The sequence below is a fragment of the Otolemur garnettii genome, unplaced genomic scaffold (genome assembly GCF_000181295.1).
Source record: "Otolemur garnettii isolate 467f Iridium unplaced genomic scaffold, OtoGar3 scaffold00057, whole genome shotgun sequence".
NCBI classification, from domain to species: Eukaryota; Metazoa; Chordata; class Mammalia; order Primates; family Galagidae; genus Otolemur; species Otolemur garnettii.
Window position 1 is genome coordinate 1,084,976 of NW_003852452.1, and position 24,248 is coordinate 1,109,223.

Below are 24,248 nucleotides of genomic sequence, written 5' to 3' on the forward strand. Positions count from 1 at the left end.
AAAAAAAAAAGAGAGACATTGGGCAATTATTAAATAAATGATACTACTATTTTAACAGGAGTGGTACTTTCTAAAATACCTAAGCAGTTAATTGAACACTCAAAGAGCCTCTTATCAGAGGATTTGTTTTATGTTAAAAATTCTCAATGGCTGGGTTGTGTCTATGGCTCAAAGGAGTAGGGTGCCAGCCCCATATACCGAGGTGGCTGGTTCAAAACCCAGCCCTGGCCAAAAACTGCAAAATAAAAAAAATTCTCAATGGCTTTTAAATTGTTTATTCCATCTCTTAGGCTTGTATTTTTTACTCAATTTCAGAAACTACCAAAACCAGTTGTTTTTTTTTTTAAGATAACTCTCCCACATGTGAGACTGGTAGGTCTGTTTTCTGTGGTTATTAATAAATATATTTATACCTTTAACTTCCAACGTCTGCTCTCAGAGATGTAAGTGGCCAACAGAAAAATATGAAGCATATACACTGAAAACTTAAAGGAACTTTATTTTAAATAAGTTTATGTTCATTTGCTAATAAATTCTCAGAATAGGAAGACATTACACATGAACGGCCTTTTCCAAAAGCTCTCTAAAGAGCTGTAAGTAAAAGGAGTGATAGATAGATAGGACAAAAGGGCAAACTTTGATGAAGTTTATGACAAAAAATATAATGATTTGGTTACAAGGCATTTGTCACTTTCTTATTTCACATGGAATAATTTTGTGAGTGTGATGTATAACGTATTGGAAATTTTTCTGAATTTTATTTTGGCGGTTATTTGTAATGGCCAGCAGCATTTATTTGTTAAGTGCTTAACAGTACTGTTTTGTGTATAAAATGAGTTGGGCACAGTCTCTTATTCCTTAAGTTTACACATTAGTTTCCACAGCACCGATAGGGTTATCGTGACGGGCAGATGACTAACACTCAGTGTCAATATTAGCAGTACCGATATGAGAAGCAAACGTTTGGATCAAACATTTATGTCAGGTCTCTTAGTATTTACTTTTATTTTATGGAAACTTAAGAATGTATTAAGGGCCCCGTGCTAGATTGAGAAAACTTCCAGACATAATGCGGTTACGGTAGTAACAATATATTAGAACTCCTGCTGTATCGCTTCACATTTCAGCATTTGTGTAATTAGCTAACTAGCTGGTTAGTTCTGGAGCACCTGCTGGGTGCCAGTGCTTGGCTAAGAAGCTAGTCCCGCCCTCCAGGAGTCTGCATTTCTTTTAGATCGATATTTATAGTAGAGCATGGACGGTATACAGTTGTCCTCTTTCTCAGGCTGCCCTTATTCATCTGCTTTAAGTCAATAAAATTCCTCCCCAGGTGTGTTTCTTGGGCCCCCTGTCTCTTCCAATCCCGCAGTGCCTGCCTTGACTCAGGTTCTCCTTATCTCCTGCCCAGAGTTTATAAGTTTATAGGCTCCCACACTCTCCGATACCCACCTCCTTCCTAAAGATGATCTTTCTAAAGAACAAATCTGAACAGAGCTGTAACTGTCTTTAAACTCGTGTACATTTTCCAAGTTCTTGGCCTGCTGTCTCAGGCCCTTCAAAATCGCAGTTCAGAATGTGCCACCTCTTGCTTAATGCGTCCTAAGTATAGGTTGTCAGGGAGCTTGTCGGCTTTTTCTGAGCACATCGTTCTGGGACTCCACGTGGTTTCCACGCACCTGGCATCATCCTCCAAGGCCCTCAGTTTCTTTTTCTTCATTTCTTTCTGACACAACCCTCTTCAACCTTCAAACCACATTTTAAATAGTGTATGCTGCCTTCCTTGTTACTGAGGGACAGAGTGTATGAATTATAATATATTGTAATTCTCATTTACATATTTTGTTTCCCTCTAAAGAACAGGAGTTCCTTCCAGGTGGAAGTTCATTCAACTTCTTGTCTCTCTTATATCACCTGTGTCTGGCTAGTAAAAAGTTGCCCAGTAAGTTTTGAATTAGTGAACGATGGATATGTGATGCGAGTCTCCTTGTCAAAGCACGTTGCCTTGGCTTTCGGAAGGACTTCCATCCTTTGCTTTTTCAACTCCTTTCTTTGGTCCTCTGTAGTCGATGAGGTGGGAATGATCTCCCTCTAATGAGTAATAATAACCCCAGTGGCAAATCATTTATATTCATCCCCCTGGAAGGATGTATGTCATAAGACTAATGTTTTCATCTTTTCATTCATATTCTCATTTATTTATACTTCAAGTGCAGTGTCCTGAGTGAAATGAGCCCTCACACTAATCTGTGTAATTAAAGAAATGGAAATCTCCGTGCTTGGCAACCACTCTAGAGCTATCAATGCAGTGGCTGCTTTAAGGCTGTCATTGAGATTTAAATTACTTTTTTTTTTTAATTAAATGATAGCTGTGTACATTAATGCAATCATGGGGTACAGTGTGGTGTTTTCGTATACAATTTGAAATATTTTCATCAAACTGGTTAACATAGCCTTTATGTCAGTTTTCTTAGTTATTGTGTTAAGACGTTTATACTCTACGTTTAGAAAGATTCACTTGTACCCTTGGGAGATAAACCATAGAGGTGATCCCTCCAATCACCCTCCCTCCACCCATCCACTCCTTCCCCCCCATATGCTTAGGCTATAATTAGGTTACACTGAATTCCTTTTAGTTTTCAGTTCATATGAAAGCTATAAATTAGTTTCATAATAGGGCTGTGTACATTGGATTTTTTTTCTTCCATTCTTGTGATACTTTGCTAAGAATAACAGTTTCCAGCTCTATCCATGTAAACATGAAGGACGTAAAGTCTCTTTATTACTCATTTAAAGGAACAAGTGAGATATTTCCCCCCCTTTGAAATGTCAATCCTCTATTCTTTTTTTGGTGAGTATTCCAATTTATTAGGCTTTGTTATACCTGTTGACACAGTTGCAATCTCATACAAAAAAACATGGATGCGATCAGAAATATTTTATAGGATTAATCACCGAATGTGAAAGAGTGAGATCCTACTATCCCAATTCAAATGTTTCTTAACTAGATCTTTCTCAGTGGAAATAAAAGGGGAATGAATGTGAACTTTATTTTATTTTTTTTTTTTGAGACAGAGCCTCAAGCTGTCCCCCCTGGGTAGAGTGCCGTGGCATTACAGCTCACAGCAACCTCCAACTCCTGGGCTCAAGCGAGTCTCCTGCCTCCGCCTCCCAAGTAGCTGGGACCACAGGCACCCGCCACAACGCCTGGCTATTTTTTGGTTGCAGCCGTCATTGTTGTTTTGGCGGGTCCGGGCTGGGGATTCGAACCCGCCACCTTAGGTGTACGTGGCTGGCGCCTTAGCCGGTTGAGCTATAGGCACCGAGCCTGAATGTGAACTTTAATTTTAAAAAGATGTCTGGGTCTTCTAAGCGATCTTGTCATCAATTTTCTTCACGCAAGTTCTCCCATCAAACAAGTAAGCTGCTATTGTGTTAATAGACTTTCCTTTTTAATACATAGATATGTGTATAGAATTTGTACTCTGAAATGTCTGGATGTGTCCCCTCTCCTTGCTTTTAAAATATATTCTGAACTATCAAACTCCCTGTACAAAGTCTTTATATCTGGACTTCTCTTACCTAGAGTTCTCCCTTATCCCTATTCATCTCTTACCTTTAAAACACATTCTGAACTGTCCAGCGTCACGTATAAGGTTCTATGTATCTTGACCCAAACTTGCCTAAAATTCTCGCCCATCTCTGGTGATCTCCTATACCTTAAAACCCAATGTAAGCATCACCATCTATCTTTAGCTAAGTTTTCACAGATGTCCTTACCTCTCAGGGGAGCATTCATCATTTCTATATTTGAGATTTGACAGTACATGTTCATTTACACGTGAACTAGTATTTCAAAGGCAGACCTTGCTTACTGTTCTCATTCTGCAGGAAGGACCTTCAGACCCATTCACGTCCTAGTGGTTTCTGTGTGTAACAGTTTCATCACTTTTGAGAGAAGGGAAATGATATTGTTTCAGAGGGTTATTTTTAGGATTTTAAAATAATGCACAAAAAAATACTTAGTAAAAGCCTCAACAGTAATAGGAAAAACAATTGTTTTGTGTGCTTACAGTTTTATTTTTACTAGGTTTTTGTATCTCTCTCCCCTATTGAAATGAGATGGCCAGAATCCTGGCATCATTGTAGAAGCTGCATCCAATAGCCTCCAGGATTACTACTGTTAATCCCTGTGAAAAGTCACATACAATGTTGGTGAAAACATTTATTATTGGAAGAATTATTAGAAGATTATTAAAATAGGATTAGAAGATTATTAAAATAAGAGGTGTGTGATTGATGGGTTTCCGGCTAATATGCACGTGTAAGGGTTCAGCACGCCCCCTGGGTGAAGGCCTCAATCACAACTTGAACTTTACCTTAGAAATGAAAACGGTGTAACCTAAACATCGGTCCCCTCATATTAATCTGAAATAAAACAAAAAGGTTTAAATGTTCATCTTAGTGCTGAAATTGACACTTAAATGTTTTGAGAGGGGATTTACTCACAGAGAAAAGGAAAATGAAAAGGACTGCGTGAACCACAGTCTAACAGGTCCAGAACTGTTAGATATTACATCTCTCTGGTGGAGAATTAGTCCCGGTGCCAACTAAGAAATACAAATGATGTAAGTACTTAGAAAATCTCCCTCTGGTTCAGACTCTGCATGGAGAAGTCGTCTAAGTGGAAAGATTCTTAAACATGTCCAGAATAGCTGCTCACAAGAATAACGATTACCACATACATACTTATTTCTATTAGAATTAAACTGTGCTTATTTGTACTGTTTACTTAAGCTAAAATATCGTATACACAAAGAAGTTAATTATAATTCTCTGTTCTGCAATATTATCAACAGTGCCTCTCAAATTTGAATAGAGATGATGAGTCTAGTGTGAATCAGCGTTCCTTAACTTTCTCCTTAAGGAGCTCTTTTGTGTGAGGTGTGTATCTCTACACAGAAGCGTTACATATCCTCAAACACGATTCACATACCATGCAATTTGCCTGTTTAAAGTAGTAGTTCACTGGTTTTTAGACTATTCACAGAGTTATGCTGCCATTAATTCCAAAACATTTTCAATGTCCCCTGCAAAAACCCCCCTACGCCCATTAATACTCACTTCCCATTCTCCCCACCTCTAGCGCCTGTCAACTACTAATCCATTTGCTATCTCTGCAGATTTTGCTATGTTGGTCCATCTTTGTTTGTTTGTTTCTTTTGTTGTTGTTGAGACAGAGTCCCACCCTATGGCCCTGAGCAGAGTGCAGTGGCTTGGTAGCTCCCTGCAACCTCAGACTCCAGCTTGTGGGCGTTCCGCTGCCTCAGCCTCCGGAAGCTGCTGGGTTTACAGGTGGTGCCGGACTGGGTTTTTCCATTTTTTTCTTTCTTTCTTTCTTTTTTTTTAATTAAATGATAGCTGTGCATATTAATGCAATCATGGGGTACAGTGTGGTGTTTTCATATACAATTTGAAATATTTTCATCAAACTGGTTAACATAGCCTTTATGTCATTTTCTTAGTTATTGTGTTAAGACATTTATATTCTACTCTTAGAAAGATTCCCTTGTACCCTTGTAAGGTAAACCATAGAAGTGATCCCTCCAATCACCTCCCTCCGCCCATCCTCCCTCCACTCCCCCCTCCCCTCCTCATGTTCTTAGGCTATAATTAGGTTATAGCTTTCATATGAAACTGGACCCACACCTTCCACCATTAACTAAGATAGATTCTCATTGGATTAAAGATTTAAACTTAAGACATGAAACCATAAAAATACTAGAAGAAAGTGTAGGGAAAACACTTGAAGAAATCGGCCTGGGCGAACATTTTATGAGGCGGACCCCCTCCCCCCCCCAGGCAATTGGAGCAACCTCAAAAATACACTTTTGGGAACGGATCCATTTTTTTCATGAGTCAGGGTCTCACTCTCGCTCAGGCGAGTCTCCAACTCCTGAGCTCAAGCAATTCTCCCTCTTCAGCTTCCCACAGTGCTGGGATTACAGGTGTGAGCCACTGTGCTGGCGTGGTCTTTCTTAAAAAACACACAAACAAACAAACAAACAAAACAACTCTGGTCTCTTGGCTCAGCCCGCCCAACTCAATCCCTGTTCTCTGCTCCTTCTTGGCTCAGGAGGGTTCGGGTGTCTCTGCCATATCTTCTGTCACCCTGTGACCTGTAGGTACTGCAAGTTCTTTAAGAAGCATGCTGGGACAACAGGGATGCCAGGAAATGGGTGGAGAATTTGTGACAGTACACAACTCTGTCAGACTGGGAGGTTGGCGTTTAAGGACCAGATACTGCTTTCCATAATGGCTGGATGGATTTGCATTCCCTTTCACATTGTACAAGAGTTCACTTTTCTCCTCATCTTTGCAACATTTATTAACTCTTGACTTTTTTATACGTCATAACAGGTGTGAGATGATATCTCATTGTTGTTTGACTTGCATTTTTATGGTAAAAACTAATGTTGAGCATCTTTTCATAAAAAAAATAAACCTATTTGCCACTTTAGAAAACAAACTCTTTGTGGTGTTTTGTGACAGGCCTCTTTCACTTTGCCCAGTGTTTTGAGGGTTTATCCGTGTTGGAGCGTACTTCATTCTTGTTTTGCTGCCAAATACTATTCCATTGTATGGATGTACCATAGTTGGTTTCATGATGAGTTAATAAACTTTTAATCATTTCCACTTTTTGGCTGTTATGAATAATATTCCCATCAATGTTCATGTTCAAATTTTTTGTGTGACTATATGTTTTCATTTCTCTTAGAGTTAGAATGTCGTGCTTTATTTTATACCTGGGGTGAAATATGTTAACTCCATGTTTAACATTTTGAGAAACCGTAAATGATTTTCCCAAGGGGCTTCATCACTTTGCATTTCCACTGGAAAAGTACGAGGGTTCCCATTTTCCCACATCTTCTCTGATGCTTATTTTCTGTGTGTCTGTTTAAAAGTCATTATTATAGCCATCTCAGTGGGGGAGAGGTGGTATCTCGCTGGGGTTTTGATTTGCGTTTCTGTAATAGCTAATGCTGATGAGCGTGTTGTCATGTGCTTGTTGCCCACTTTGTATTTCTTCTCTGGACAAAGCTCTATTAAATATTGTACCTATTTTGTTTTTCAGTTGGGTTATTTTCTTTGTATTGCATACAAGTCTCTTATCGTATTTATGGTTTGAAAATATTTTCTCCCGTTCCCTGTCTTGTCTTTCCCTCTCTTAATTCCTTCGTTGTGTGTTTCTATTTTTTAAAACAAGAATCAGACAAATTATTTTTGAGGCTGGATTTTAAAGTGGCTGTTTCTTTGCATGATACATTCGGCAGTCGTTTTTGTATTCTCAAAGTCCTTAGTTTTTTGAATGAAAGTACAGAGTTTTGAGTAACTCTTGATTTTATGTTTCTGAAACTATCCTCTATGAGGCACCAGATGCTTCAGGACAAATGAGTTCAGTTTCTAAGGTAGATTGAGGAGTGTTAATTGCTTTAGTTATTACTCTGAAGTCACAATAGTAAAGGTTATATGAGGTGCTATATTTAAATAACAACTGTCTAGCTCTGCATTTCCAACATTTTTTTTTATTATTATTTCAGGTTGAGGGCACTAAGAATTAGGTTATATACAATGTTTGCATTTGTTAAGTAACATCCCTCTTATCATTGTGTCCCACCCCCAAGGGGTGCCATACACCCTAACATCATGCCCATTAAGTGGGAGCACACCCACTCCCCTCCCTTCTCCCCTCTCCCCCATTTCCTCACCCACCACCTTGAATTGATTTGAGTTTTTCTCTTATGTGGGCATGTATTAGATGGTCCACAGGCTTCACATTAGTATCGTGTACATTGGATTCTTGCTTCTCCATTCTTGCAATACTTAACTAAGAAGAACGTGTTCCAACTCCATCCACGTTGATACAAAAGATGTAAAGTCTCCATCTCTTTTAATGGCTGAATAGTATTCCATGGTATATACACTACAGCTTGTTAATCCATTCCTGGGTTGGTGGGCATTTAAGTTATTTCCACATTTTGGTGATTGTAAATTGAGCCACAATAAACGGTCTAGTGCAAATGTCCTTATGATAAAAAGTTTTTTTTTTCTTCTGAATAGATGCCTAGTAATGGGATTGCAGGATAAAATGGGAGGTCTAATTTAAATTCTTTGAGGATTCTCCATACTTCCTTCCAAAAAGGTTGTATTAGTTTTGCAGTCCCACCGGCAGTGTGAAAGCATTTCCAAAATTAGTAGTAATTATTTTTCCCCAAACAACTATTAATACGAGCATCTGTAATACATTCTTCAGAACCATTTTTTAAATCTATTCTCTAAATCCCTTTCACCTGGCGCATACCACTATGTGTGGCCTTTCCCCTCATCCTTGGTTTTTAAAGTAGTGATAGTCTTTTTAAAATTCTCTATTCAGATATTGGCAACAAAGGGGACAGAGACACGTCGTGTTTGTTGAACTCACAAGATTGAATTTGATATGTGTGTTAACACGTATGTACGTAGTGAGAATCAAACTAAGAACATACATTGTTCCTCTATGTACCAATCCTAGAGCTAGAAAATGTACTTTCAGTTTCTTTGGGGGTGGGAGATGTGAATCCAAAGTCAGCTATTATGTGTAGGTCTATTTCTCTTCCATTTCCAGGAACTTTACCAGCATGTATCTGTTGCCTGCTGTTATTGCTACTCTTTCATAAGAAATTCCTTGCATATGCATGCTTTTGTGTGTGTGTGTGTGTGTATGTCTGCTCCAATGAACTCAAAGATGACATTTTCATGGCATCAGGATGCTGGGGCAGAGACAATCATCTTTCCCTCGGGGTCCCTTGCGTCAGATGATAGCTGCTTCATCTCCAGAATCCTATAATGCTTCCAGGCAGGAAGCATGGGAAGGCAGAAAGGGAGAAGAGACAAGCTAGCCAAGTCTTTCCCCTTTTAAAGAGGTTTCCTAGAGGCCGCACACAATAACTCCTACCTATATTTTATTGGCCAAGACTTCATCTCCAGGCCTCCTGATCTGTAAGGGAGTTAATGTTGGGAAATGAATTAATAGTTTCCTTGCTGATCCCACTGCTATTTGTATGAAAATTGGGATTGGGGTCATTAAGAAGAAAAAGATGTATATAGCGTGGGCAACTAGCAGCCTTTGTGACGTAGGCAGGGGATGACCGATGGGAAATTCTAAGTTGGAGCAGACGAGCAAAGCTCCTTCTCTGGCTGTGTGCTTTTGTCTGCATGTATGAGCTTGCAGCACCTTAGATTAACCACGTGTCCATCAAGAGGTGCCATAGGAGTTTAAAATGAAAACAATAGGCATGGTATTTATTATAATTTTATAAACCAATAAATTTCACAGGACTCTTTTTATAGCAGCCAGAGTCTAAGCAGGATGAAATTGAAGACAAGTAAGTATTTAAACAACAGTGGAATTTTTAGGTCAACTCATTATTTAAATTTCTAAATAATTGACTTTCCTTATTAATTTTTCTTGTGGGCAGAAAAACCAATCAGTCATTTTTCAAAAATATTTATTGAGTCCCTTAACTGTTGCCAGTTAAGTCTAATTAGATTTCTGCTCTCCTGAAAATCCCTTTCTTGAGTGAGAGACAGACAAGGCAAGAATAAGTTGACTGTCTTTAATCTGAAATGCATGGGGCCAGCAGTATTCCAGATTTTGGATTTTCTCAGGTTTTGGAATATTTACAAATACATAATGCGGTATCTTGGGGACAGGACCCAAGTCTAAACATGAAATTCATTTACTTTCATATATACCTTATACACATAACCTGAAGGTCATTTTATAAACTATTTTAAATAATTTTCTTCAGGAAACAAGGTTTGTATACATGGAACCATTAGAAAGCAAAGATGTCACTATCTCAGCCATCTGAGTGGGTAATCTCTAGTATCATGTCAGCACTCAAGAAGTTTTGAATTTTGGAACATTTTTGATTTCAGATTTTCAGATCTGGGATGCTCAACCTGTAATGAAATAATTGAACAAGAGTATTTTAGATTTCATTAAGTGCAGGTAGCAGACGTGCCCATATGCTGAAGAGTAGCAGGGGAAGATGATGGTAGGACTGGCTTCCTTTGCTTACTCCCAAAACCTAGCTCCTGCTCCCGAGCCTGGTGCAGGCGAGGCACTTAGTATAGGTTTGTTGGTGTTGGATGGATGGATGGATGGATGGACAGATGATCAGTTATGGGAAGTGTCTCTGAGATAAACCTGAAGAATTAGAATGAGCGAATAGTGCTATGAAATGGAAACATTGGTTCCCTGAAGAGTCAACAGCATCCAGACCTTGTAGATCATAGCAGTGAGTTCAAATTTAATGGTGAAATAAATGAGAATCCATTCAATGATCTTATATTGATTTTTTTCTCAACTATTTTAAAATTATTTAAAATAGTCTAGCTTCATAAAATTATGTAAAGTAGGTGATCTATTCTTACTTCCATTTTTCAAACTCTATTACTGATAAAATAACTTATCCCTAACTCATGGAGCTGTTTAAGAGTGAAATTGAGATTGGAGTTCAAGAAACCTGGCTCCAGACTCTACACTTAACCACTCTACAATGTTGTAAACTGTGAAATGTGCTGTAACTTGCATGACAGAACATGTATTGTTTAATCAGCAAGAAAGAGAGAGGCTGGAAATAGGATAACTGCCAATTGAATGGATTCAATTTTTATACTTTTTAATAGTGACTTATGATTTTAATATATAGCAGAGTTTCCCAGAGCCGCCTCTAACCATCTTTCATCAAATTTTCTTTCTGAAATAAATTATGAACTGAAGTATTATTATAAGGGGTCTGGTTTGTGGTTCTAATGAACTCTGAAAATATGAAACTTGCAAAACAATAAATTTGTTAGAATGGCTTAAAAGGAAAACCATTCCCAACTCAAGTTGGGCGGTCGAGTCAGGCTACCCCTTTGAAGTTCTGATCACACCTTGCTCAGTGTATGGACTCTGAAAAATTGAATTTACCATCTCCTGAGAATATTATCATGGGCATTTAAAACACGCCTTGCAACCAGAAACAACATAAGAGTAGTCATTCCCTCAGGACATCTTCCAAAAAAGTCCGAATCTAGGCTAACACGAAAAATCACCGTACTACTCCTCTTAAGTGACAATAACTTAATTTTCAAATGTGATTTTGTGATCGGTTGTAAATTGTTACATTCTAATTCTTCAGTTCCTTCATCAAGAATGAGAAACTAAAGAATTTTTAGTGGCAATTTCATTAAAAAGTTTTGGCTGTCACATGCCAAAGTGTATGGATATTTTGTTTCCCACACCCTACCCTTCCTCACATCTCTGGAACACAATTTATGGTGAAACATGTTTTGTGGTGAAACATTTAATACTTCAAATTGTGGTTGGACACAAAATGTGTTTAGTAGATTTTTAAAATCATATACTTTCTGTAAGGGCCACCTGTTTGCAAATAGTCTATCGAGCTTTCAATTTAGATAAGCCAAGAGTCCCATCCCCTGTGTACTATTAATTCAAACTGACAAGGTCAAGGATAAATCAACATGATAAAGCTTCTTAATACAGCTCAGAATGATGCTTCTTAATAGCCATTGTTAAGTAGCTATTTTATTATTTCCTTGTGTTTCTTCTCCCCATGCTTGCTTTTGGGTTCCTGGTTTTTTCTTTTTTATTTCTTTTTTCTTATTTCTTCCTCCTCTCTCCTCTCCTCCTCTCTGTCCTCCTCTCCGTCCTCCTCCTCCTCTTTCCCTTCCTCCCTGCCCCTTCTCCACCTCCTCCTTCTTTTTAATATTTTGCCTTTAATCAAGAGTCTAGTACATAGTAGTTGGGTAAAAAGAAAAGAGAGTAAGTATCTTAGTTCTAGTACTTGAAGTAAGAACAGAGAAATACATGGTAATCCTTTCTGCATCTGCAGTTTTATCCCCCTCAGTTAAATACAGTTTAGATCATATCCTGCCCTTCCTTTTTTGTCTTTCTTCCCTGTTCCTTGACACATCATCTTCTATTCCAGTTTTCTTTCTTTAGCCCCTAAATAGAAATCCACATCATATATCCCCCAAAGGAATAAATGTCCATGAAAACTTTTGGGGGGTTTATGAAAGAACATTTTTTTGTATAAACAAACCCATAAAATTGCTGTCAGTGTATCAAAGCCACGTTAAAGTCATGAAAAAGAATTGAGGTGCAAGGTGAAATTTAGGGGGAGCGATATGCTTTACCTTAAACTTGGTCTAAAACAGTATCTTCAAGTTTTATAATAAATTACTTCCAGCCACATTTAAGAAAATGAAGACAAAATGCATGTGCCTTGTTACACTATACTAATTGGAAGTGGAACTGAAGTAATCTGGGCAATACCCAAGTTCAGAGGAAAAAGAAAGAACTCAAGGAACACATGATGGGACTGGCGTACATTGTTCTCTGCCACTTAACCTGTGCTGCACTCAACCAGCCCCACAGTCTAGGTGATTGGAGGAGGAAGTAGCAGGGGAAAAGTCTGGAGTTTTGCCTTTTTCTGAAGTTTTTTGGCACTGATGAAAATGTGGCTAAACACTAAATGAACTAAGATTAAAAATTTTGCACTTCACATTAAGGGGAAATTATATTAAGATGAATTCAGCATTTTATTTCATTTATGACTTAAAATGAGTTCAGTGTTTTAAGTTCCATGACTTATCAAGATTTATTTTAGGAAGTCACCTGTTTGTTAGTTTTAAGACCATTTCTGAAAAAAAAAGTTTAGAAAATTTTCCTCTGGTTTAAGTTTGTTATATGTAACAGCTTAAAAACTGTGTGTGTATGTGTGTAACTAGTAGGGCCAAAATGTAAACTATTTGGGAATCAAAGTAATTTATCCATTTCTTAGCATACATTATTAATGTTAATGCTGCAGTCTAAGAAATTACATATTGTTTACACAAAATGCAATATATCAGAATGTTTAATAAAGGAAAAGAGAAAAACAACTTTAATCTATCCAAATGCAAGTACTAATAAATCTTGTTGATGCTGAATTTCATATTTTTCCTAGTATTTTCAATTTTTTTCTAAGCAAAGAGATCGATTTTATAGATTAGTTTCATGAAGTTGCCCCAGAGGGTTTGACTGAGTTGAATAATTTTCTGTGGAAAATATCTCTGAATGAGTCCTTTCATGAGGTCCTGTATAAATGGAATCTAAATATATAGGGAAACTGAGAAACATTAGCAGGATTCAGTCTAAAAACAACAGCTGAAGAGCTGGAAATAATAAATGAAGCCTTCATTTTATTTTTTATGTTTCCTACTCAATTACCCAAATTGGCAGAAATAATATAAGAAGTAGTTTAACAAACTGTAAAATACAGGTTTATAGTCAGATCCAGTGGTGCTCAGAGGTTTGAGTTTCACCTGAAGAACACAGTTGATAGAGTTAGTAAATTAAAGCCGTAATGCTTTGTTTAAATATTTCACAGGTATTGTGTTTTCATCTTCTCAAAAGCACGTAAAAGCTCTTTTATTGTGGTTGCTTTAGAAATATTTGCATGGACTTTTTGAGGTTTGTTTTCTGGTCGGGGTAGTTGGGTTTGTTTGTAGGCCTAATTATCCATTGCCCTGGAAATTTGATGGTTTCCAGCTAACAAATGGTATACAGGAAGGAACAAGCCCTTCCCACACTCTCTCGCATAGTTTTTCTCCAGCTAATCTTTCAAACATTTCGTAGTTGGGACTCAGCCTTTTACTACTCTTTATGCCTTAGGAAAATTAAGCTATCTCAGGCCTCTCATCACCAAAGGAATACAGTAATGTTTAAAATTTGGATTTTACAATTTTCATGCAAAAAAAAATCAATCTGAGTCTGATTGGGTAGACTGAGTAGACCCCATGCTCACGTACATGTGCTGCAGGTTACTGTGAGTTAGGATACATGAAGTTTTGTTGTAATTATAAGCAAATTGATCAAATTTTGTAAGTTGTATATTTGCAGGGTCTAGAAATGAGTCTTTCCCATTCTACCTTCATAAAAAATCATGTATGTTTCGGCACCTGTAGCACAGTGATTACGACGCCAGCCACATACACCAAAGCTGGTGGGTTCAAACCTGGCCCAGGCCAGCTAAGCAACAATGACAACTGCAACAGAAAAATAGCTGGGTGTTTTGGCAGGTGTCTATATCTGAGTTGGGAATCTGAGGCAAGAGAATTGCTTAAGCCCGAGAGTGTGAGGTTGCTGTGAGCTGTGACGTCACCGCACTCTCCTGAGAGCAACATAGTGAGATTCTGTCTCAAAAAAAAAAATCATCTATGTTTTCCAAATTATACTTTGCTCTCAGAATGCAATAATATCTCAACTAGATTCCATGTTGTAAGTATTAATAGTGATAAAAATAACAGCAAAAGTATTGAGTTGTTACTATACCCCCAGGTACACAAAGACTTTTTATATGACTTGTTTTACATTTGAAAACCCAAACAAGATAGATACTATTGTTATCTGACTTGCAGAGGTATGGAAACAGAGGCAGAAAGGTACTAAATAACTTCCCCAAGATCATGTGTCTACTGAATATCACATCACAGGTGTGGTTTGAAGCAGTTACTCTGGCCCACACTCTACCTCAGGGGCATAACCACCACGCTGTACTTTGTGTAGGAAAGTACACAAGTTCCTATCCTTCAGAAGGAACTTCAGGGCCTATGGTGCCCCAGGGTTGGCATGTCCACATTTGCTAAGCTTACATGGAATACACCTCGCAAATATCTGTTGAAAGAATGCTTCAGGGAATGAATGAATGAATGCAGAAATTGGTATTGATGAGATGTGCTAATAGAGAATTTGGTAAATATCTGATAGGTAATTTACATTTGGGGGTAATTTTATAGCCAACATATGACATTATGATTAACATTATAGTATTTATAAGTATTTTTGGAGAAACCAACCTTTTCTATTATTCCTCTGTTTTAAAGAAAGTTGGAGATTACAGAGGTGAAAATTGATTTTGGAGATAGTAAATTTATCACTTAACTACCACCATGAATTACTTGAAGACAAATCAAATCTGATGTTTTTCTGTTTCCTGATCAAAATACTTTAGTTCCAAGAACCTGAACTGAGTTTGGACTCTACTGATTATTAAAAGTAGCAGAGCAGGACTAAAAAAGTATATTATTTGCAGCCAGGAGACCTAAATTTTGATCTATGTTTATCCACTGGCTACTTATGTTACTATTCTACCTCTCTTAACTCATTTCCATACCCCTAAAATAAGGATAGTATCCTGCTGTTTCTTGACGATAAAAGAAAAGTATTTAGAAGACTGTAGAGAATATTTCTCAAAATGTGTTTGTGTTCTCTGACAAACTATAAGTCTCTTGAAACAAAGGTTCTATGGTTACTTAAGGCCAATAGGTACTGGGAATATCCAGGTAGGAATTGAATTATGCAGGATTTCACACATTTGTTATGCTTTATTGTCATTTTTTCATAAAATACTTCACAGGAAACTGTTTAAGCATGAGACTGATGTGGTTGCATTATCAGAAATAGCAAAAAAGAAATTAGCAATAAAAGTTACAAAAATTTCGCCTAAGCAAGATAGGCAAGACGTAGTAAGTGAAAATACTAGAAGCCTTGTAAGTCTAGTGGCAGCAGATAGGTGTAGGGTAATGATTGTCCTTGTGAGAACAGAGGCAGAAATAGAATTATGGAACTATCATAAATGGGAGTGTGGAGACATCAATATCAGAAATACATACAGAACGTGCAGCAGAGAGGCTAGGATACCTGAATTTCGCTCTGTTCGAAGCCTCCTCATTCCCTAGTATTTATGAAATGTATGCTGGCTGCTGGTTTGGAGTCCCAAGAGTCAAGATCAGGACTTTAATACCTGCCAAGTGAATGGAATTTAGGTAGTTATCACCAACTGTGAAGGGAAGAGACGTATCCGTTACTGGCAGTCATTCAGGAGAGGGTCGATTCTAAAGACTCTGTGTTTCTGAAAAGGTGTCTGAAAGTTTAAGATGGAAAACACAAGAGAAAGCTAAATTAATTCAGAGAACCATAAGAGATTTAGAGCCTGGGAAAGATCCTAGAGTCAGGACAGGCTGGAACCAGGGTGCTGAACAAGACCCACTTCCCTTTCTTTAGCCCAAGAGTAAAGGGCAAGAGGTGATGGCTGCCCCCCCCCCAAAAAAAAAGCTTTGTGGTCATGTCTGAAGGATATTTTCATAGCTATTTTCTGTATCTTGTGTAATGTAACAGTGTCCTGCTGTCTCCCTGTGGAATCGTCAATGAAATCAGCACCATTGGCTAATGCCTTGCAGAAAGGGGTGGATTTGGGAAGTGGGGGGTGTGATGAAGTAGCTCTTATCAAGGTAGGCTGTCTATGAGGCTACAGGTGCTACTCATAGCTGGTTTGCCCAAAGGGGGCTTCTAGAGCCTACCACTTTGCAAATTAAATCATAAAGGAAGTTATTCTTTCAGGCATGGCTTATATTGGTGAGGTCTTTCTAAACCCGAACCCCCAGTGTAGAAAGAACCATGGGGGACTGAGTGACAATGAGCTTTAAGGATTCTGTTAGCACCTTGGCCTCAACCCCAGACCCCATGCAGACCTCCCCAGGGCCTTTCCTAAGGAGAGCAATGCAGTCTGGACTTTCTTACTCTATTGATAAGAGTCAAAGGAAAGCGTAGAGAAATAACAGCAGTTCTCTAGAAGGGCTAGACAAGAGTTGAGCAGCCCTAAACCCTCCACCACAGGCCTTCTGAGTCCTAGTAGTTCCCTCTGATAGACCCGGGAAGCCCTTCTTCCCACATGGAATTCTGGAGAGAGAAAATAAAAGCAGAAACAGATTAAAGAAAAGAGTATGCCAAAGGAAGAGTCCAGAGCAACACGCCAGGATTGAAGAAGAGATTTTAATTTGTTTATCACATTGAAAGCTCCGGGCACATCGCAGTAAATTTGTTATTAAAAGACAACCCCTACTCCCTCTCGGTTTTTAACTCTTGACACACAAAACACATGTGTAAAAGAACGACTATCTTCTGTATGAATTGCAACTAATCTGTAATTGAAACATTCTATAAATTCTCACTGTATGGACTAGGGTAAGAGTTTAGAGAAAGAAAAATCCTTGACACAGTCGTACTCTTCAGAGCATTAGTATTCTCTAGAGAATGTTCTTTTTGCAGTTTTTAATGAGCTAATGATTAATGGACCAGTTGGATACCAAAGGAATAGAGTTAAGTGCTAAATAGACGTATGTATCTGTAATTCCAGAAATCCAACTCCTTTTTAAATGTTAGCGTCAGGATGCTTTGCTGCTCCTCCAATGGGCCATTCCTGCTCCTGGCTCAGGAGCTTTGCAGCCTCTGTTCCCTCTGGCTGGCATTGTCCCCCAGGTCTGTACGTCTGCCTCTCCTACTGTATACAGTTCTCTGATGAAATGTCACATTTCCCCCGGTCTGCTGTACTCGCCCTATGCTTAGCTGTGTTCCTGGGTGCTATACACCGTTACCCACTCATCCCTCATCCTTGTCCTCTGAGCTTCTTTATAGCTTTCCCACCACCCGGTGTATTATGCTTTGGGCGTGTCTTCTGTTTTCCTTCACTAGAATGTCAGAGCTAGGGGAGCAGAGCTACCTGTTGTCTGATTATACATGTCGGTTTTGCCAAGAGCAGTGCCTTCTATACAATAGCCATACAATAAATACTTGCTTTAAAAAAATGATGAAATAAAAGTGGGCTGTGGGGTAACTTTCATCTCCTTGGGATATCCTTTTTCTGTCTTCCACACTCTGTTTCAGTAATTATGAACCAGTGAAAAAGAATGGTGTCCTGGAGAGCCATGCAAAGATAATAGTGGTGGATGTTTCATATCCCAAACCTCTCACCTCTTGGAAGTCTGTGCAAAGAATAACTTTTTATTTTCCATCTAGTTGTGGTTCTCCTGCAGTTTATCCCTTTTGTCATAGGTATTATGATTTTCTTTTCTCCCAAGAAGTCCCTGAAAAAGCATCAATTTTTATATAAACAGACAGCGAGAGAAAACAGCAGAGGGGAAAAGAGACGAACACTGAGGGAGAATATTTTACCTACAGAAATGTGCTTTCAACCCTCCTGATTTTGCATGCCATCATTAAAAATATCGCTGCTTGGATAGGACCTTCTTGTTTCCATGCTGACTTCTTCTTTGCTTCTCCTGTGAACTTTTTAAATTCTGCATTTGGCAGCAGTCTTGTTTTTCTTGGAGCTGAGGACTGTGTAGCATACTGTTCGCTGAAGGCTGGGATGCAGAAATTTATTATTAAAAATAAAAGAAAGAGAGAAAAGAATCTATTCCATAAGGATCGAAATGACTGCATGTTAAAGAAGTTACGATTTTGGAAGTGCTTCGTGAAAGAGATTGTGTTTCTTTTCAAGGAAGCATCATTTGTTTGGCCAGGAATGATTTAATGGTCTTCATTTTGCCTATCTTGGTTAATGGGAGCTGAGAGGAAAGTTTTTTTTTCTTCTTCTGTTTTTTTTTTTTAAAGAGAATTCCTTCATCAGATGGAAAGATTTTGTTTGCCATTTGTAGGCATAACCTTGGTGACCCATATATCCCCAGACGTTCTGGTAAGATACTTATTAAAATGTCATTACCCAAAGGAGCAATCATAATTAAATACCAAGAGGGTATTTTTTATATGGTAAGAGACAAACATTTTTTTTTTCTTTCTGGATTAAGGAGTCATGTACTCATATCAACCGGAATACATGTTCATTTCCTTTATTTTTATTCATTTTCCCAGTCTCAATCTCTCCATCTGTCTTTCTGTTTTAAATTTCTAGCAACTTTGTACAACGAATCTTAAACTCATTCCTCACCCCCAAAAGAGTATCATATCATCTTAAACTTTCTCTTTTCTTGGAATTGCTTAGGTAGCATGCTGCTATTCATTTATTTTGAAAGTTTAGTCTAGATAAATTAAATTACAAAAAAGCAAAAAATCCACAGTTTCAACTTCTGTTCCTTATTGTCTGTGACCCATGGGTGTCTTTTATCTAATCCCATGATATTGTCAAGTTACTATTTGGTCACGGAAACATGGCAGTAATTCTATTTCATTGGAAAGATGTTTGACTTTCTCATTGATAAGGTATCCATAGCAACATCAATTGCATTTCATGGTGAAATTCATCGACTTCAGTGTGTAAGCTGTCTTTTTGTTTTTTACTATTGCTTGCAAATTACTAATAATTTTTATTTGTTGTAATCACTAGTCAAGGGAGCAGGGAGAGGAAGTTGTCTTTGTAAAACATTGAGCCTTATGGTTCTGCTTTGACAGGAACCAAAGTGGCCAATGCTCTGTTTGGCCAATATGATAAGTGGCCAAATGCTTTGTTTAGGTTAAAGAGTCTGTAATATTTAAAAAGTCAGTTTATTATACTATAGATGGTTTTTTTTTTTAAGAATACTAAAATAATACTGCTTATTTTGGTCCTTGGTCTATGATTGGAGGGCAGTGTTCTTATAACAGTAAGCACATTTTTTAAATATGCAAGCAGGATACACGTTCATATGCTACATATAGTGATCTAAAGGTTATGTGCATTCACTCTCCCATTCTCTGCCTCCCCCAATCCTATGCCCAGGGTGCAGTGTTCGAAGGGAGCAGCAGAGCTCTGACCCCTGATCCAACTCCTACCCACACCATCACCTCTTCCTCAGCTTTTACAAAAATTACAGTGCCACAGTGAACTCCATACTCTCTACACTGAAATAATGAATGCTAAATTTTGGCTAGATTATTTTAATTAAAAATGGCATTTTAATGGTACAGTCATTGTAAAATTTCGTCATATCCAAAGGGAAAACCACTCTTCTTCTTGACTAGAGAAGACATCTCATTTATCATAGGCTGTTAATTTCTTTTTGTTCAGATTTCACGTAGCATATAGATTTCTGTCACTTTTTTATTACTTTGAAATAAATTGCCATAGTGTATATTTTAACATATTGTCACATTCTTGGTCAAACTCATACCTCTCAAATAGAAAAGGATAATTAATATATAATATGTAAATAGATAAGAATAGAATTTCTTAACCATATGTCTTTCTCATTAGTTTGTTATATAAAGAAATAACTCTCTGATACATATCACATTTGGCAAATTTTACTGTTTAGTGCTTGGAAATGAAAAGATTAAGCAGTGAATTTTGGGAGGCTTATTTTTATAAGCTCTCACTTGCAGATTATCAGATAGATCTTCTCTTCTGTCATAAGTGATGACCCAAATGAGTCATTTTGAATGTGTTTTTTCTTTGACTAAAATTCATCCGTGGTTTTGAATTCCATGCTTTTCTTATTTTGTTAGAGTTCTGGTCCCATGATAATGCTACCTTCTCGATTGACTGTCATTGTCAAATATTCTCTTTTAAAGAGAACAGTACACAACCGTATTGTGAGTTACAGTTTGTGTTTGTGAGATTTATTTACCTCTTTTACTGAGATAGAATTTACCGAGTTACCCTGATCCTGTTAGTTTAACCTCTTAAGTGGGGAGGATAATAGTGACACAGCTATTCTTTTATAAGGTATTCTTTTCAGAAGATTTCCATAGTTCATATCACTTGTACCTAGCACTCAAGTTTACTCCCTCTTTAAAAGTTGCCAAATCAGCACCTGTTCTTCCTATTCTTACACTTGATCTTAGCCAAAAGGCCAAGAAGCGATGTTCTTCCTATCCTTAACGTAAGGTATTCTCAAGACCTCAATAAGGCGGGTGATTGAAATGTGTCAAGAACTGTTGTTGATAGATCTAGTGGAAAAACAAATTACAGGTTCTTAATTTATATTTTCTTAAATCATCCTATTTATTTCATTAGTTGATTAGTGTTTATGAACCTTATTATAATAAAATTTGAATGCATATTAATATTTACTAGCAGATATAATGCCAGTCATTCTAGAAATTAAAAATAAAGCATTAAAGAAATAACATATAAGCATTCATTTTTACATGATTGTATCAGCTAATAGACTCAAAATTGTGTCCTAGCTAAACTATAATTAGATCAGTGCAATAATTCCAAACTTACAGTGATTGACTATGTCTTGTCAAAACTGAGTAGCTTAAAATAACTGTTATATGTTTTACTTTGTATACCATGTGAATTTTTTGTCATGTAATTTTTTTATAAAGGCCTTCAAAGCCACATTTTAATAGCTATGTAGTGTTCATTTTTATGCTATAATTTATTTGATAGTTTTCCTTTTTTGGATATAATAATTAACACATGGTAATTGCTGAACTTTTACATTATCATTTATTGGTTCAGAGGATATTGGATATGTATTAAATTATATATTTTATATCTGTATATGTAAATGTATTTAAAGTATGTGTGTTTATATACATTGGCTATATGTGGAAATTATGTACATTATTTTCAACATTACTCACTTGCTAATTTAATACACAATAATATCTTGATCTTGTTAAATTTCTTCCATGGTTTTAAACCATTTCTTTATGGTTTTTTCCCATAAATTTATGAACGATTGATATTTCTTCTGTAAATTGTTCTTATCCTTCCCTCAGTTGTCTCCTAGGGTTCTGTTTTTTAAATTTTTATTTTATTATTATTATTTTGAGACAGAGTCTCACTTTGTAGCCCTGGTAGAGTGCCGTGGCATTGTAGCTCACGGCAGCCTCAAACTCTTGGGCTCAAGTGATCCTCTTGCCTCAGGGCAGTCTACCCAGGGCAACAGAGTGAGACTATCTCAAAAAAAAGTTTTTAATTAAAAAAAATTAAAATTACAGCATAACTTCTAGAAATTTCCCATCCAAGGCACTGTAACAAACTCTTGAATATACAGAGGTGGTCAACATAAGGAACTAGGCCTACTGTACTGATATGTGTTTGTGGTTCGTGTGCAGTCTATGAAAATTAGGTCAACTTAAGAAGGTGGTCCGTGTAGAGAGGTGGTCAACTATGGAGGTTCTACGGTACTATTAGCTTTTCATTGAAATTAAATTTGTAATTTTGTTTACATAGAACTGAGTACCTAAAAATTTTATCTAATTCAGTCTTAACTGGTAACACTATGTTTGTCACTAAAATTTTACCATTTTTTGTATGTGATTATTAAACATTCCTTGATAATATTCAAAGGTGTGTTACTTTTTGTTACTATTGTGAACAGTTTAGTTGTTTAAATCTAAGGAGTCATTGCTGTTAGAAATAGTCCCCTTGTTAACTGCTAGGTTATTAGTTGTAAATAGTTCATTAGTCAGTAGTCATGAGTAATGAATATACTGGACAGATGAATGGAATTTTCAATCCTCTCAGTTGATACCTTATATTTCCTTTATATTCATCCTGTTAAATGTTATTTGCAACAAATATATATTCTGCTTTATAAGCAAAGTAACTCAGGGTTATCACAACTATGGGAATGACTTAATAATATTTTACAGTTGCTGTTTTTCTGAAAAATCTGCGTTCTGTAACTTTTGGGGCATAGTTCACATGAAATAATTATACTCTTTGGAGCACTCATGTTTTTGTGATATCAAAATAGATTAAGAATTATTAAAATGTTTTGGCCTTTTGGTTCTTACCATTCATGGCAGTAGATTAAACTACCCTAGTGAGTTACTTAACGTATCTTCCAAATAAATTGAAAATTTAATGAATCACAAATAAAACTTTACATAGTTTAACATCTATCTGGGATGTTACTGACAGATAGCAGTAAAGCTCTATGTTAGCAGACTCTTTGTCACGATAATATTAATTAGAATCAACTTCTTAAGAAATGAGAAGTTGAAATGTCAGTTATCAAACTAGAAATGTATTCCTTCAGGTATGTTAATTTATTTGTGGTAGCTATTTCATAGATGATTATTAAAATGAAGATTTTAAGAGCATGATTACTCTTTCAAGGAAAGAATACAAATATTGGCCAGGTAAAATAATCATTTAATTTATTGTCATTTTTACCTTATCTTTTCCAGCTCATGGGGCATTCAGAATGGGACCACAAACGAGGGCCCCGGGGATCACAGGTAAATGTCTTCTCTTTGTTTTTTTCTTACTTTGTTTTTCTAATACTTTCAGCCAGGAGTTTTCAAAAACTCAAGAAATAATAAGAAGTAGAAAGAGGAAGAAGCAAGACAATCGTGCCATTTGTTTTTATTTAAGTCAGCTGTAATTAAAGCCTGGCTTTCAAATCCCCAAGGCAGATGCCAGTATATTCTTCCTAAGAGCATTCTCATATCCCAGATTGGTTGTGTTTATTTGAATATAGATTTTATATTTATCTTGTCTCTGTAGAATACATTTGGATCAGCAACCCACGCTCTTGATTTTATTTATTTCCTTTGATAATCGTCCCATCTTTTTTCTTTTTTTCCTCTATCTTCCTGGTTTGGGTTAAATATTTTGAAATATAATCAGGGTAAACTTTGAACTAATTAGACGATTTTTGTCTCTAAATTAACTGTCTGCATTGAAGGGAAAGAGATGAAAAGGCCTATTATTTTTGAAAAGAAACAAATTCTAAACCTTTCTATATTACCAGACTGTTTTCATTGTCTTACTTTATGTCTTAGGCAAGGAGAAAAGCTTCCATGACGCATTTATGCTTTTTTAATGACCTAATTAGACAATGTGGATTTGTTTTGCTTCCATAATTACTTTGCCTGACAGCATAAAGGCTGCGTCTTACACGAAGGAAATTCTCTCTCCTCCTGGAGGATTTTGCAGTGGAATAGAAAACTAGTTTGTCTCGTAGCAGCTTATGGTTACCTGACTGTCCACGTGCACCATGAAAATTAAGTGGGTGGAAATTTTTACTCCTACTGAGCACATTTTCTATTGCCAGTAAAAATATAATTAAAAAGAGTAGACCGTGCAAAACCGTATCTGAAAATTGGTGGTGAATTGCGAACTTTCCCCAGGTGTTTTATAAACCTGGTGTACGGTGGTCTTGTCCTGATGTTTGTGTGGATAACTGTATTTAGTTAGGTCACTGGGAAAATAAAGCCAAGTCAATTGGTTGTTTCAGTTGAGATTTCAATCGCTGTTTTTATGTTTGCTCATTTTCCATTTGGTTCATCAGTATTATGAACCAATCAAGTTACACTAGGGGTATCCTAAAGAACATAACACTTTTCTGCTTCCCCCCGCCCCCACCTCTCCTGCTTCATGTTCTCTGGCAACTTCCCCTCTGAATACATCTATAAG

At 37.0% G+C, this 24,248-nt stretch overlaps 1 protein-coding gene across 1 annotated transcript in view; it reads left to right on the top strand.

The window, feature by feature from the left end:
- The window catches only part of PDE3A (phosphodiesterase 3A), a 304,450-nt gene that overhangs the window by 170,367 nt on the left and 109,835 nt on the right, over positions 1-24,248 (top strand). Inside the window, exon 2 of the mRNA XM_003792494.2 lies at positions 23,018-23,068. Coding sequence (XP_003792542.1) covers positions 23,018-23,068 — 51 coding nt within the window. The remainder of the gene's footprint in view (positions 1-23,017; positions 23,069-24,248) is intronic.